Genomic DNA, 16,445 nt, shown 5'->3' with positions numbered 1-16,445 from the left:
AGCCTCCCTGGGGCTGTCGAAGTCACACCCAGACGCTTCGTCTGCACCAGGTGATTATGTTCTTTTTTTGTACTTTTCTACATATTCATAATGAACATATATTATTCCTAAGATTTTAAAGGTTATTTTGTTCTTAGAAACTGTCATAGATCAGGGCACGCCTGACGAGTCCTTTCCAGCAGAAACGCCTCGGGTGGAGTCATCCCCAGGACACGGCGCCTGTAAGCATCGCAGCTCCGTGTTAAGACGTCCCTGAGCCACCTACGGACCTTAAGTTCACCTCGTGCCTCTGATGAGCCACACAGGGCTTGTGATGGATGGTTTTAGTGCAGAATATTCACAGATGTTTACATCCACTTCCCTTCCCCGCTGAATGCCATCTAGAGAGCATTCCAGTACCACTTTAAACCCCCAAGTGTCCATTTACAACACAGCTCATAATGCACCATCGTGTACGGTTAAGCTCTTAACGTGAATATTCTGACGCAGAGCCAGACGGGGTCACAGCCTGGCGCTGTCCGTGCGGAGTGGGCCCAGAGCAACCATCACAAGCATCAGAAACAGTGTTCGGACGAGTTAGCCCCAGGATGGCAAGGGGGCCCATCTAGCTGCTCTCAAGTTCCCAGATCGGTATTAACAAAGAAAGCCCTCTGGTTTAGGCTAAGACAAACCCAGGAGGCCCCCCAAGGGGAGGGGAGTCCCCCAGTCGTCACCCTTAAGCACTGAACGGGGCAACTGCGGGATGTGGTCCGATAGCTCGGGCCTCGTGGGGAAGAGACTCAAGTTCAAGCCTCGAGTGGACGCAGGCAAGCTGGCCGGCAGCGAGGCCAGGGCCGCGGGGGCTGAGCTGACCAACTTTCACTTCCACACCCTGAAAATACCAGGCCCACCTCCAGGGCCTTTCGGCTCCAAATTCTGTCATTTTATGACCATTATGAGGATAATGAATTACAAACATGGTACCATCCTCAAAAATGGCTTTGGTGAGCAGCGCACAGCACAGACTTAGGAAGGCTCTGAGCAATATTCCAGGCTGCCTCTGGAGATGCACTGAATCAGTGGAGCCCAAAGGTCACGGCGCTGGGAGCTGTCGGCCCTTTTGTTTAACTTTTGTAGGAATTATGCTAGTGGTCGGTTTTTACAGGGACCATCCAGTGCTCAATGTAAAGATGACAGGACATGTCATCACTGCAAAATAGGACCCCAAACCCTCTTGTGTCCTCCCCACTCTTGCTTCACATTTGGGAATTGGTCCTCCATTTCCTGCCTTCGCGTGGATACACAACCACCCATCTCTGCCACCTCTCTCTGCAAGCTCGGACTTGGGGACCTCTGACAGCCCGACATGGTCCAGCTCCCCATAAGCAACACAGGTTTCTGGATTCCTGAGTCCTCCCCCAGCCACGTTTTAGGGGCAGTGATGGGGGAGGGACTGCACATCCCCACTTTAAGGCCAGGTGGGACCAATGGCCACAGGGTCTCAGTGGCCCAGGCACCTGGCACAGAACAGATGTTTTCATCTACGTGATGAACCCCTTGCTGGTCTGACACTCACCACTGACACTTCTCAGTGAATAACAGATCAAGAAGCTAAGCTCCGACCCGATAGCTGAATACTGAACTAAAAGCGGGAAGAATCTGTTTTTTTCATTCATCGAATAAACCCATGAAGGGCCAGATTCTGAGTCAGGCACAATCTCCATCCTCCAGGGCTTACAGTCTGGCAGGAGAGAAGGCTGTCGCTGTGCAGGGGGCCCACGGAGTCTCTACACCCAGTGGGGAGGGCCCAAGGGACCACTCGGGTAAAGGATGCTGCCGGGTTCCACAGAGAGCAAGCAGGAACGGGAAGGAGGTGGTCAAGATGGAACAGGTAACGCCGACAGAGGGATGACATTTGCAAAAGCGTCAGGTGTGACAGATCAGCCCGTTTAGTGATGGACAGCTGGGATGCCTGCCAGGGACAGATAGCAGGGTGAAGCCTGACGGCGTTTTCAAAGGCCAGGTCACGGATGGCCTTGGGAGGAAGCTGAGGAGGCTGGAATTTACTCTGAACACTAGTGGGAAATGCTGAAATCCTTCCAGAATTCTAAGTGGGGAAGTGACATTTTAGAAGCAGTACTGCGGGCACAGAGTAGAAGCTGGACTGGAGGAGGACATCCCAGTACACCTGGACCAGATGACCGTTCACTGCTCAGCCCCTTGGAAGGGTGATGTCCCCAGAGGCAGGTGTCCCCCCACCCAGCCACACTCAAAGGGAGGCCACTGACCAACAAAGACAGGTAACCCCCCTCTACAACCCTTGTGCCCCTCAGGGCTCTATGTGACAAGTACCTTCTTATTTTTCTTCCAAATTATGGAATTAATACATGATCATTATGATAAGTGAAATATATATGTGATTTTCTTACTTTCTTATTTTTCATTGTCAGAAAACAAAATTATGTTACAAAAAATAAGTCTGCACTATGCTTTTGGTATTTAACAAAACATCATCCTTCCACGTCAATAAATATAGATCTTGCCTTTTCTTTTTAAGGGCTGCATAGTATTCTTTGGTCCCCATACAATGCTCTTTGTTTTGCCATCCTCCACATTGGTAGGCATCAAAGAATAACCTAAGAAAGGGATTTGTATCTATATCTTTAGGGAAGATTCCCAGACAGATGTGAAGGAGTTGAGTCAAAAGTTTGACTATTTTTTAATAGCTATTTTCAGATCACTTTCCAAAGAGTTAGGCACCATTCCTGTTCCCAGCAGCAACACCCACTTCCCAGCATCCTCCCCAGCGCTTCCCGGAATGTGTGTTCACCTGACAGATCCTAAGCCAGCACGTGATCATCGCTGGTTTCACCTGACCTTTGCTGCCCACGAGGTGGAGCCCCTTTCTCGAGGACGACTGGCCATGTGAATCCCTCTGACTTGTATTTCCTTTGCCAATTATCCACTGGGTCATCTTTCTCTTACCAATTTGCAGGGGCTCTTTCTGTGTTAGGACTTAGAAGTCTTTGCTACCATCTGCTAAACATCACCCCTCCAGGCTGTCCTTTATCCTGTGACTCTGCCTGAGGTATCTTGTACCTGAAGCACCAGTTTAACGAAATCAAATGTGTTTGTCTCATCTTGCCTAGTTTCTCAGTCTCCGGTTTCAACTACTGTTTTTTTTCCCTCCAAGGCTTAACAGACAATTTTTTAATTTGTATTTTGTTTCTAAACTGTCTGTCTGTGCCTGAATTCATGGACCCAACATACCCACCTATCTATTACAACAACATAAAACTAAGGTACCCGCATCGTAACCACCACGTGGGACCCTCTGAAACCTTCCTAAGAAAGACGAAGGGAAAAGACAGACGTAAGTCTTTTAAGGAGAATGGCCAAGGGCAATGAAAGTGCTCTGGAGTCTCCTCCACGTCCTCCCTCCAGCCTCACTAGCCGTGAGTCCCAGAGGAGAGTCACTCTGCTGACTCTGCTCTTTTGCTTTATATTTAAACTAAACATTTTAAAGCAGCAACTAACTAAAGGCTGAGAATCCACCCCACTGAGTCCACGGAAAACGAGAACTCAGGATGAGCTAACTGCGGTCAACAGCATGCCCACATGGTGACCTTTGGGGGAGACTGGTAAACAGATGCTAAACAGACAGTCTGAACATCCTGGAGGGGGTCACAGGCTCGTCTCTGGTGTCAAACTTACGCTACAGCTGATAGCGACACGCTGTATTTTTAAGACAGTCCCTTCAAGGCCCCTCCCCACGCCAGACCACCAGTCCCCCGCAGACCTCCACCACAAGCTCCTCAAGGAGGACCCTCTGCCGCTTTGCTCCCGGGGCCGGGCACGGCGTGTTCCCCGGTGAGCGCGTACCCGAACATGGCGACCAGCAGGTTGACCAGCAGGATGTTGGTGGAGAGCATGTAGATGCACACCAGGGGGATGGTGATCCACTCGGGGAACCGGGGCAGGTTGTGCTCATCCAGCTCCACGCACAGCGGCTTGGATTCGTTCCCAGTGAAGGTGCAGTGGGAAAAGTCGTACGTGGTACCTGAGGACGCAGAAACCGAAAGGCAGAGTGAGGACCCCCTGGCGGGGATGACTGTGCTGTCTGTCGGGCCCTGTGCTAAGGCTCTGCCCAAACAAGGGGTAAGCCTCAGGGTCACGTGTCCATCCACTTGGTGCGTATTTATAAGCCACAGACATCACTGGGATTGAAGATAAAAGGAAGGGCAAGCGCAACATGGTCTTTACCCTCGGGGAGCTTGTAACCTCTTCAGGTAGGCAGATGATCAACCACTCAAGATGACCATTTCAGCCCCTGGGAAGTGCTGAGAAGGACTGTACAGCATGCTCTGTGGGGACAAACTGAAACAGCTTATCCGCGAACAGCTTCCACAAGAAGGAAGTGTCTCTGAACTGAGGACAGAAAACTGAGTAGGAGCCAATTACATGAATGGGGAGAGATGGGTGCCCAGGCATCCAGACAGGGAACTGCACATGCAAAGGCCCTGTGGTAGGGGAGCTGAAGAGGTAGAAATGAGAGAATAGGATGTGCAGTGACCAGACATGTTAACATTTTTATCTTTGCTCTAAAGGCCACAGCACACAGGACAACACATCAGATTCCCTTTTTTCAAGGATCACTCTGTCTGTGGCACACATCACAGGGAGCCAGAGGGAAACATGAGGAGGTTATGACTAAGAGCCATGCGGGCAGACGACAAGGATGGCTTGCGGTAGTGGTGGTGGAGATGGTAAAAAGTGGCTGGGTCTCAGAAACATTCAGGAGATAAAATCAACAACAATAGCTGATGAACTGGACATGGGGGATGAAATTATAGGAGGTGTCAAGGACGTGACATCTTGGCTTCTGATCTGCACATCCGTGTGACTGGCAGTGACAGACCCTAGAATGGGAGCCTTGGAGAAAGTCTGAGTCTGGAAGGGAGGCTGGAGAGGCGCATCTGAGAAACCTCAGGGAAGGCAGTGGGTGTAGGAATCTGGTCCTCTAAGAATCGCTCTGGGCTAGAGGTCCTCGTCTGAGCATGTGAGTGAGGTCTTGTTTTACCAAGTTGCATCCCAGGGCCACACATGTGGCTGGATCAGGATTTGAACCCCGCCTGCCACGTGCTAAGTTCCCATGAACTGCTTCCCACGGGACTAAAAGCACCGCTGTGTAGGGTTGTCATGAGGACCAACGCACTCACTTTTGTAAAATGGCGAGTACAGTGTGCAGCAGGGGGCTAATAAGAATAACAAGGTGCCTTTCCATCGCTGTCTGGAAAAGAGCTGTTTCTAAGGCCTTGGAAAAGGCTGCAACGGAAGAGGCCAGAAAGACCACATGAGGCCACGAAGATAATCGAGAAAGCACCAGGGAGCTGAGAAACGCGAGCCAAGGCCTGGGCAAGTCGGGGTCATTTTCTCCTGGCAAGGCAGAACGCGGTGAGCCCAGGCCACTGTCGGCACCACAGAGATGCTCTAGACAGTTTATTCAAAACACACGCCAAGGTTGGGGAGGGTCTAGCTCAGCGGCAGAGCGCATGCTTAGCATCGAGGAGGCCCTGAGTTCAATCCCCAGCACCTCCATTAAACACACACACACACACACACACACATCAGTCTTCACGTGTCCCATGCTTTCCTTGTGTGAACTGGGTGTGGCCAAATTAGTGCCATCTGTGCTGCCATTCACCTGTCACTGAAAGATCGTGGCACACACATTTGAATTCCAGGTTCTAGTGCAAGTTTTTCAGTATTGCACTTTTTGAAATAAATGGGCGCCCAGTCCCTGTCTTGTATATGGGAGACAGCTCGCAACACTGGTTTCTAGACCAGTGAGGCTTCTTGCTGTCTTTGGCCATGCTGCTGTTGGAAATACGAGAAACACTATTTTCAAGAAGGTTTAGAAACTATGGGCTGAAATGTCGGGCACATGTTTGCAAGGAGGACATAGGATCCTGCTCAGGAGAGAGAAAAGGTTCTGAGGGTTACTGCCCACTCCAGGTGTCAGCCTGACTCCAGCCATGTGTGTCTAAGACAGACCCAAGAGTCAGAGCAGGGAGCCCTGCAGGCCAGTTCTGACAACAGCTGCCTCCTCCCAGCTGTCCCCCACCTCCAGGCCAGGTCAGGCTCACCGTCCACATCGCTGGGCACTTGGCCAAACATGGCCAGGTAGGGCTCGTAGATGACCGAGCGGAAGATCCACCTCCAGCGATGCTCGTTCTGCCTGAGGATCCCTTGCCGGGCCACCCCGAAGGCCACCATCCACACCGCAAAGAGGAACAGGAAGAAGAACACGTCGATCAGCTGTCTCGGGAGAACGGGAGGACCACGTCAGGACCGCGCCAGGGAGGCCGGCCCGCTCAGCTGACCGAGCAAAAGGGCAGAAGCTCTGGGGCCCCGGGAACTTGCCACCCAAAATTGGCTCACTCAGGTTTTATACATGGCCATCATCACCTCTGCATCTCAGAACAGCTGTGTCCCAGCATTAAAACCAATGGATGCATTTTTGCCTGCAGGTCCCCAAACCAGCTCAGCAGCAGAAATTTTCTGAATGAGACCAGCCAGAGGGCAGAAGAGGGTCCCAACTCTGGAGCTCCTGCTCCCCTACCACTTACATTCTGCAGACCCCCTAAGTTATTGCCTTAGTCTTTCTTAAGGAAATAAAAGTTCTCCTTATTAGACAAGAATGTACAGTTTCATCTTTTTTAATGTTTTGCACACATAGCATGACTTCATGCTGACTAGATACCCCAGATATGCTTTGAGTTAAAACCACAAACTCCCAGAACCTCAGTGCTGGAAAGGAACCTCCACATGAGCTCATCCAAATGCCCATCTGATTTAAAGCCAGAAGTGCAGGAGGCTCGGGTCACGCGGAAGACAAGCTGAGGGAAGCAACAGCGTCGGCGTGTAATTATCTCCCGGTTCTACATCCCCGTGAAGCGGGTCTGGCGGTACTTTCCCGAAGTCTTTATCGCAGGGTTGTAAGGTAAAGTTCCAGTCCTGGCTATGCTTCCAACTCACTGCATACATACTAACCTCCTTGAATCCCACTGCCCACATCTATAAAATGGGTATAAAAGTCCGTATGTAGCCTCAGCTATTAGTGAAAGCACTTGGTAAAGTGTAAAATCTAACCAGATATCTTCATCAGCAATGCAACTGAATCATGCTGGTGGCTCCTAACAGTTATCTTTTGTTAAACTGTAACTGGAAGGAGCCCCTGATGAAAAGCCATCAAAGAAAGCAAACCTTACTGATTGTGAAATGCAGTTGTCCCTCTGTGGGCAAAATCCTCCCCTCAACAAGTAAAGGAACCCTGGGCGCAGCCAGACGGAGGACAGCCACCAGTGTTCTCCATTCTTACCATTCTCTGCAACATGATAATCTTGGGTCCTAGGTTTCTGCTGACAGTGAAGATGTGGACCAGCCTGAGCGTGAATATGATATAATCCAGGCAAAAGATCACTCGCCCGGAGTACAAAGAGATTTTGTGGGAGGAGCGGAGCCTGCGGGAAGAGGGGGGACAGGTTTTGTAAGATGCCGACAAAGTAATTCAAAGTTTTGCTTTTAAAAATAATCCAAGGTGAAGAAACAGCCCCAGACCCGGGGACTGAAAGTAAGTGGGAACTGGCCAGGGGCTGCACCTTCCCGTCAGATTCTAGAGACAAGGCCATGATTTCTGCCCTTCTGGACTCCAGGAGAGGCGAGGACATCGCCTGAAACAGCGTTTTCGAGACTCCCAACACTTTAGTCGTTCCTCTTAAATACGACCGCAGAACACAGCCCCTTCCTCACCAGCTTCCCGGCTCACACGACTCCTGCAATGACCCCACCCCCTTGGGTCTTGACCCCTGCAGGTTCTCCCTAATGAAACTTACCTCATTTGCACCAGACCATCCAATTAGCTAACTGCCTACCAGCGTGTTCACTGAAAGCCCTATGAGCTTTTAACTGGAATGCTCTAGAAATCATGTCCAACCAACTGTGATTCAGATGCTAGGCCTTTAACCGGAGCAGAAAGGGACTTTCCTGGAAGAGGAAACTGAGCTCTGAGCCCGCTCACATTGGGTGGCGAGCACTCACTGCAAGCCCTCGCCTTCTGGGCAGGCGCAAATATGAACAGTCAGGTTTCTCTGCTCCAGCAGAACCACGAGCTCTCCCCCGAAGCTACGTGGGGGCGGCAGGCCCGGAGGCAGCGGGCCTGGGGAAGGGGAGCCATGGTTTGGGCGCACCCCAACTTCTCTACCACATGGAGTGCACATTGCTTTTTGCCTTCAACCATCGTTTTCAACTGATTTTTCTAATTCCACGTTCCGGCTCAGGGATTGAGGAAACCTTCTTGTAACTGGAAGGACAGACTCTGGAACCAACATTCAAGCTGGAGTTAAGCGCATGTGGGAAGATTACACGGCCCAAAATGAAGACACTGTGCAACGTGTAACATCTTCCTTTGTTCTCCACAACCCTCAATCACTAATGATCTCTCCCTCAATTTTATAAGCACAAAAAGAAAAACTCTGAAGAACCCTTTTTCAGCTACAGGTCACCAGGAGTGGGGAAGAGAGGAGACACAATTTTATGCCAACCAAGCTGTCTCAAAAAGGCAGACCATGGGCATTCGTAACGATCTCCAACTAGGGCTGGGGGGGCTTATCTTGGGCTTAAGATGCCTTTCCTTCATCTCTTCACCCAAGAGAATCCAAAAAACACATGGAACTTGGAAAAGTGGTGAGGACTACTCACCGAAACACAATTCCAGCTATGAAGTAGAAGAGTCCAAGCGTGTCCATGACGTTCCACAGGTCGGTAAAGTAACTCACCCCGTTCACGTACCACTGCAGTGCAGACAGGGATGGAGAGAGGACACAGCAGCTCAGAAACCTCCACTGCTTCCAGATTTATTAGTCTTCACCCATTTTTTTTCCAGATCCTTTTTGAGCCAACAATGTAAGCCCTACGACACACCCCATGCTATTCCAAGGGGATTGGGAAGTAGGCTGCATGCCTGCTGTTCTATTATTCAAGTGTTGCTAACAAAGTTGAGAGAAAAAAAAAAAAAAGCTCATGCATCCTTCTGTTCTTTAAAGATGAACCTGCAGAGACTGAGCACAACCTGTATGGGCAAACATGGAACCCCTGGTGACCATGTACAGTGGTGTAGGTTGTGCACTGCACAACTCTAGAGGGTGTTACTCATACCATGCTCATCATGGATTTGCATGTTTATTGTAAAAATTGTCTGGCACATGGAGGTAAAACATCTGGATAGAAGAAACTTTTTTTAAGTTTCAAAAACATCTTTTTTTTTTTTTTTTTGCACCCAGGTGCTACATGTGGCACCTATGAGGACAGATGTGGTCACAGAAATGACTGACGGGAACAGTGTGTCTCAATGATCCTTTTCTCATGATTTGTAAATATCAGTTATAATTTCTCAGAAGAAAGCGGGTCAGGAAAACACTGAGATGAAGAGAGCGGGACGATTATTCATTAGAACTGCACCTGGACAGCCTCCCTGGCAATCCATGCACTGGGTTTGAGAGATTCCAGGGTGGTCATCTAAACTTTTCTTTCGTCCATCCATTCAAAACATACTGACTGAGAGCCCACGGGGTTCCACACACCAGTGCTGGGCTCCTGGGACACACAGACATCAGACTGGGTGCAACGTTGTCTCTCAAGGAATCCACTGGCCCACAGGAAAGACAGGCATTAAACACATTTAAAATTAAGCATAAAGGTTGAGGGGAGGTGAGACCGAAGGTCCAAGTGAGCCCAGCTAAGGGAACCACCAGACTGCCCTGTACAAGGCAGGGAAACAACAGCACGGAAGTGTCATCAGAGGAACACAGTGCTTTTCAGCTCTGCTAAATGAACTCGTCAGTGTGGGTCCATCTGATACTCAGATATTGTTTTTCCTATTCTGCACCTGAAACCAAGGCCTGGGAGAAAGAAGCAAAAGAGCCTTCTCAAAGGCAGAAAGCCAGCAAGTGGCAGGTCTCTGGGTTCTGAAACGTGGTTTCCTCTCTCTAGCATCACCCTGTTCTTTAGGCCCCGCAGAGATCCCAGTCTTAGACTTGTGAGGGATACAGGAAACATTATCAGTTTCTCAAGAAGCATTTGCTTGCACTCATTTATAAATGCAAATAGCAATTTCAGTGGACGAGGCGGGTGAGGGCATAATGAAATCAAGCACCAGGGAAACATTAAATGACCACATCCCGCTGTGGGATGGCTGACCTCATGGACTCAGAAAAGGAATCAGGCTCTGTAACGATGCATGGGGGTGGTCCCAGTGACACAGATCACCACCCACCAAGGACCCTGCGCAAGATGAGGATGGTTGGGACAGGCTCTACCTGCCTTCCGCTTCACTCTTTGAAACCCTGGTCTGAGAGGCAGGTAGGCTCAGGGCAACGGGGCAGCCCCAGCTGGGCTCAGCCTCAGGCTGTGTGACAGGAGGAACCCTAAGTAGATCAGTTCTGGGGCTCAGAGGCACCGTCACAGTAAGATGACATTCTTAAAAAGGAATAGCGATGTATTACATTGATTGATTTGCGTATGTTGAACAACCCTTGTGTCCCGGGGATGAACCCCACTTGATCACAATGTATAATCTTTCTTACTTGCTGTTGGATTCTATTTGCTAATATTTTGGTAAGGATTTTTGCATCTATGTTCATCAGTGATATTGGTCTGTAATTCTCTTTTTTGGTAGTGTCTTTGCCTGGTTTTGGTATCAGGGTGATGGAATGAGTTTGGGAGTATTCTCCCCTTTTCAATCTTCTGGAAGAGTTTGAGAAGGACTGGTATGATTCCTTCCTTGTATGTTTGGTAGAATTCCCCGGTGAAGCCATCTAGTCCTGGAATTTAACTTGTAGGGAGTTTTTTTATTGCTAATTCGATTTCATTTCTAGTGATCAGTTTGTTCAACAAGAGAAAGGACAAAAACCACATGATCATCTCAATAGATGTAGAAAAAGCATTTGATAAAATTCAACATCCATTTATGATAAAAACTCTCACTACAGTGGGTATAGAGGGAACATATCTCAACATAATAAAAGCTATATATGACAAACCTACAGCCAGCATAGTACTCAATGGTGAAAAACTCAAAAGCTTCCCACTAAAATCTGGGACAAGACAAGGCTGCCCACTATCACCACTCCTATTCAACATAGACTTGGAAGTCCTAGCCACAGCAATCAGGCAAGAGAGAGAAATAAAAGGGATCCAAATTGGTAAAGAAGAGGTAAAAGTGTCACTATATGCCGATGACATGTTACTATATATAGAAAACCCTAAAAGGTCCACACAAAAACTACTAGAGCTAATCGAAGAATTCAGCAAGGTAGCAGGTTACAAGATTAACGTATAAAAATCACTTGTATTTCTTTACACTAACAATGAATCAACAGGAAAAAAAGGTAAAGAAACAATCCCCTTTAAAACAGTACCCAAAGTAATAAAATATCTAGGAATAAATTTAACCAAGGAGGTGAAAACTTATACATGAAGTACTGTAAAACATTGATTAAGGAAATTACAGATTTTTAAAAATGGAAAGATATCCCATGCTCCTGGATTGGAAGAATCAATATTGTTAAAATGGTCACACTGCCCAAGGCAATCTACAGATTTAATGCAATCTCTATCAAATTACCCAGGACATATTTCACACAACTAGAACAAGTCATAATAAAATTTATATGGAACCACGAAAGACCTAGAACTCCCAAAGCATTACTGAAGAAAAAGAAAGAGGCTGGAGGAATAACTCTCCCAAGCTTCAGACAATACTATAGAGCTACAGTAATCAAAACAGCATGGTATTGGTACAAAAACAGACATATAGACCAACAGAACAGAACAGAGAGCCCAGAAATGAACCCACAAACTTTTGGTCAATTAATCTTCCACAAAGGAGGCAAGAACTTACAATGGAATAAAGATAATCTCTTCAGCAAATGGTAAGACCTAAACAAGCAATTCTCCAAGGAAGAATATGAATGATCAATAAAGACATGAAAAAATGCTCAATATCACTAATTATCAGAGAAATGCAAATCAAAACTACAATTAGGTTATCACCTCACACCAGCCAGAATGGCCATCATCCAAAAGTCCACAAATGACAAATGCTGGAGAGGCTGTGGAGAAAAGGGAACCCTCCTACACTGCTGGTGGGAATGCAAGTTGGTGCAACCACTGTGGAAAACAGTATGGAGATTCCTCAAAAGACTAGGAATAGACTTGCCATATGACCCAGGAATCCCACTCCTGGGCATATATCCAGAAGGAACCCTACTTCAAAATGACACCTGCACCCCAATGTTTACAGCAGCACTATTTACAATAGCCAAGACATGGAAACAGCCTAAATGTCCATCGACAGATGACTGGATAAAGTAGATGTGGTATATTTACACAATGGAATACTATTCAGCCATAAAAATGATAACATAATGCCATTTGCAGCAACATGGATGTTCCTGGAGAATGTCATTCTAAGTGAAGTAAGCCAGAAAGAGAAAGAAAAATACCATATGAGATCGCTCATATGTGGAATCCAAAAAAATAAATAAATAACATAAATACAAAACAGAAACAGACTCATAGACATAGAATACAAACTTGTGGTTGCCAAGGGGGCAGGGGGTGGGAAAGGGCAGACTGGGAATTCAAAATTTGTAGATACTGACAGGCATATGCAGAACAGATAAACAAGATTATACCGTACAGCACAGGGAAATATATACAAGATCTTGTGGTAGCTCACAGAGGGAAAAAATGTGACAATGAATGTATGCATGTTCATGTATAACTGAAAAATTGTGCTCTACACTGGAATTTGACACAACATTGTAAACTGACTATAACTCAATAAAAAAATGTTTAAAAAATAATAAAAAAAAGTTAAAAAAAAAAAAAAGGAATAGAGACCTCTTTTCAGAATGGAATGCCAGAGACAGGCTATATTCCTAAAACATCAGGACCACATGTCATCACATCTCTCAGGATTTGGGGATTCAAGGGTTTGACGACTGAATGGGCTCTCCACGGAGGGAAAATGGGACTTCGCTCATTTTAAACAAACATTCACAGTCTGGTTAACAGACCTGGGTTATTCAGCAACTACATTTGCACTTACTGATTGTCTTGGTTAAAAATTCCAATGAATGTAGCAACCTCTGCCCTCAGGGAAGGGAACACAGGGAGACACTGAAGAGCATGTGTTTAACACCCAGACGCAATCGGAAACAGGTAACACCCTGCCTGGTTTTGATTTTCGCTAACAAGTGTGAATGAGGTTAATTAAGACAGTACCAGGCCAGCACAACTGATTGAGGAAAACAGCCGCACTGGGGATTCCAAAGGCGGGAGTCGGCAGACCTGAAGGGAAACAGCGCCCCCGAGCGTCAGAGTCCTTTAATGACAAGAACCTGCAAGGCCGTGTCTTTCAGACGGGCTCACAGACCAAGGACTCAGAGCTGGGCTTCACCCTGCGCTCTAACCTAAGCACAGGCGCCTCCCTTACCACCGCTTTAACATGCAGGACTGCTGGGCTAAAACTGCCCGTTAAAAGACGTGGAGGAAACGCTTGGACGAAGCTCTGCATCCTTATTGTCGTCAGACACCACCCACGATGGAGAATTGCTGGGGCTCAGCCGGCCCTGTGGCATCATACTCAGGCCCAGGGAGCACCTGGGAAGCACATGAGCTCACCCGGCTCCCCCACAGCCACCTCCCTCCCCCGAGGCTCCTGCCTACCGTCCCCTCCCATTCAGTGTCCCTGCTTCATGTCTCTCCGCAGCAATACACCCACTCCACCCGCCCAGGGACCCTCTCCAAGCAAAATGCACCTGTCCTGAGTCTGCCTCCCGCCTGATCTGAATGAGTAATGAGTAGTTAAATGTACATCCGAATTTGGAGGGAGATGTTTGTGACTTAAAGACTAAATTTTACTATCGCAAGTCCCCTCAGCCAACCTCCTGAGATGGAGCAGGACCCTATGGGGCCTTCCCAGGACAGACCCCTCTCAACCTCCATGTCCTCTGTCTGCCTCTTGCCTGTAGAAAACTTCAGGCAAAGAATAAGTTTAATCAGAGAAATGAGAAAATGCAGAAGCCAAGGAAAGCAGGCAAATTAGACCAAATAATAGTTTAGTCATTAAGTGAAGTCAAGGATCTCCGGTTTCTCCTCAAGGGCTGGAGATACTGAGCCAGATCCTTTGAGCTGTTTTGTAGATACCAGAGCCCCCACCTGGTGGAAGAAGCTAACTACATGATGATCAGACTGCAATCATGAATAGAAGCTGTTCCATCTTGCACAATTCTGAGAAGAAAAGAAATGGGAACAAACCCACCTTGGAACTGGAAATTAACTACTTAAAACACCCAAGATGATACTGATCAGACCATCGCATGACTAACCTCAAGACGACTGTCAGAGCTGACTGAGCTGTTCTGCACGTAGCCCCCTCCCTCTTCCGGGGCCCCCCTGAAACTCCCCTTTAAGAGCTCTTGCCCTCTGATCAGCAGGGGCAGGTATTGGCCTCTGGACATGAGTCCACCTTCTCCCCAGGTTGCTGGCTTCCTAAATAAAGCAGCCTTTCCTTTTTACCAACACTTGTCTCTCGAGTTAGCTTTCGAGCAGCTAGTAGCCGGACCTGAGTTCAGTAACACCCCCGGTCAGTGTAAGGCTCACTCTTCGGTGTTGCCCATGCTGCTCACCGCCTCTCCTTGAAAGCTCCCAGAAGGGACCCTGCTGGTCACCTCTAACTGGTAGAATGTCCATACAGACAGAGATATTAGCCTGTTTGGTTCCTTGCTGTATCCCCAAGGTCTAGAACACTGCCTGGCATGTACTAGGTGCTCAATAAATATTGGTTGAAAGAAAGAGTGGGTGAATGATGTGCTTGGTGTAAGCCAGGATGACTCTCCCTGCATCTCCATCCAGGCCAAGCCCTGCCCTCCAGAGAAACCCAGGGTAAGTCCTCTCTCTAGACCTCACACTTCTTTAGATGCCTGGAGGATCCAAATAACATTCGGACTCACACCACAGCTTCTGGGACTTAATGTAACAACAGGGAAGCAGGGTCAGGAATGGGACACGGGGAAAAAATGCTGGGAGTGTGAGTGAGGGGCACCAGGATCAGGAAGAACATTTTACTTCTTACCAACCATTCCAAGCAGCAGCTGCCAACGGCACCCTCTGCTCAAAAGGATACCCAAGCCCCTTCATGCCAGGTTCCTCCCCGACTGCCCAGCTCTGGCCTCACGGCCCCCTTCTTACTCTTGGTCGTGGCAGGGCTCTGGAGTTGAATGGGGAAGACCCTGCCTCATCAATTGATTTCTTTAAAAAAGATACACACACCTGCCAGAAACACAACAACGTCCACTCCTGCGCTAGTCCCCGGGGATCAGATATGAGTAAGAAACAAACATCTGAATCAAGTCACTTCCAGGCCACCCAAATCTGGGCAAGAGCAGGGCGTGTGGGAGGAGCTGGAGAAGTGGAAAGGAACTCGCTGGTGGAGCGGACGCCAGATGAGATAGGCGAGGCCACCACATGGGGTGTCCTGTCCTCGCTGTCCACTTAGTAACTCCTTGTGGTGATCATTTCGCAGGATACGTACATCAAGTCACTGCGTTGAACACCTTGAACTTACACAGTGCTGGATGTCAACAGTATCTCAATGAAACTGAACAAATATAACCTCTCACAGTAGGAAAGATGGGGAAGTAAAAGGTCAAAGAAATTAAGTAAGTTACTACCGTGCCGTCTGTTTGCAATTCCTGCTGGCTTTTCCCTCCCACCCCTCCCTCTCTCTCCCTCGCTCTCTCTCTCCACTTCTTTGTGCTGGAGACTTATTTCACCGCTGGGCCTCCCCAGTCCACAGAGGACGAGAGGTCTGCTGGCCTCTCAGACGAGATGGGACTCAGGGTTTCCCCCTCCAGTGAGACAAAGCCCTCCAACCTCACCCTTCCATCCTCTCCCTCTGCAAACGCTCACCTGCAAAGGCCATCTTTTTCTCTCTGATGTGCCTCTGCAAGGCGGTCAACCACGCTGGGAGTGGAGCAAAGGGACCCTGACCTCATGGGCCTGGGGGGAACACGCAGGACTTGGAGCAGCACTGGTTCCCATGACAACAGAACTCAGAAGTGCCTAATTTAAAGGTTCTTGGTTAACTTTCTCGAGATGGCCTGGGCCCGTTCCTGTTTTAAGTGTTGGCTCTCCTTCATCTTTCTCTGCTTCATTCAAGCGGGGTATCCTCACTCCCTTGCTGCTGACACGCAGCAAGCTGAAGAAAAAGCTGAAGTCCTAGACGCTAATATCAGGATGTGACCTGTTCCGAAATAGGGTCCTTGCAGCTGTAATTCGCTCAGATGAGGTCACACTGGAGCTGGGTAGGATCCTGATCCGATATGACTAGTGTCCTTATG

The 16,445-nt window shown here is 48.3% G+C and overlaps 1 protein-coding gene across 1 annotated transcript in view; it reads right to left on the bottom strand.

Annotated features, from left to right (window-relative positions):
* The window catches only part of TRPM8 (transient receptor potential cation channel subfamily M member 8), a 76,016-nt gene that overhangs the window by 23,905 nt on the left and 35,666 nt on the right, over positions 1-16,445 (bottom strand). Inside the window, exons 17-20 of the mRNA XM_064485278.1 lie at positions 8,740-8,831; positions 7,361-7,502; positions 6,126-6,297; positions 3,862-4,039 (exon numbers count right to left, since the gene is read on the bottom strand). Coding sequence (XP_064341348.1) covers positions 3,862-4,039; positions 6,126-6,297; positions 7,361-7,502; positions 8,740-8,831 — 584 coding nt within the window. The remainder of the gene's footprint in view (positions 1-3,861; positions 4,040-6,125; positions 6,298-7,360; positions 7,503-8,739; positions 8,832-16,445) is intronic.

The sequence above is a fragment of the Camelus dromedarius genome, chromosome 4 (genome assembly GCF_036321535.1).
Source record: "Camelus dromedarius isolate mCamDro1 chromosome 4, mCamDro1.pat, whole genome shotgun sequence".
In the NCBI taxonomy this organism is placed as follows: domain Eukaryota; kingdom Metazoa; phylum Chordata; class Mammalia; order Artiodactyla; family Camelidae; genus Camelus; species Camelus dromedarius.
Note: the sequence above shows the minus strand (reverse complement) of the source record. Positions and strands in the feature narration are given on the sequence as shown.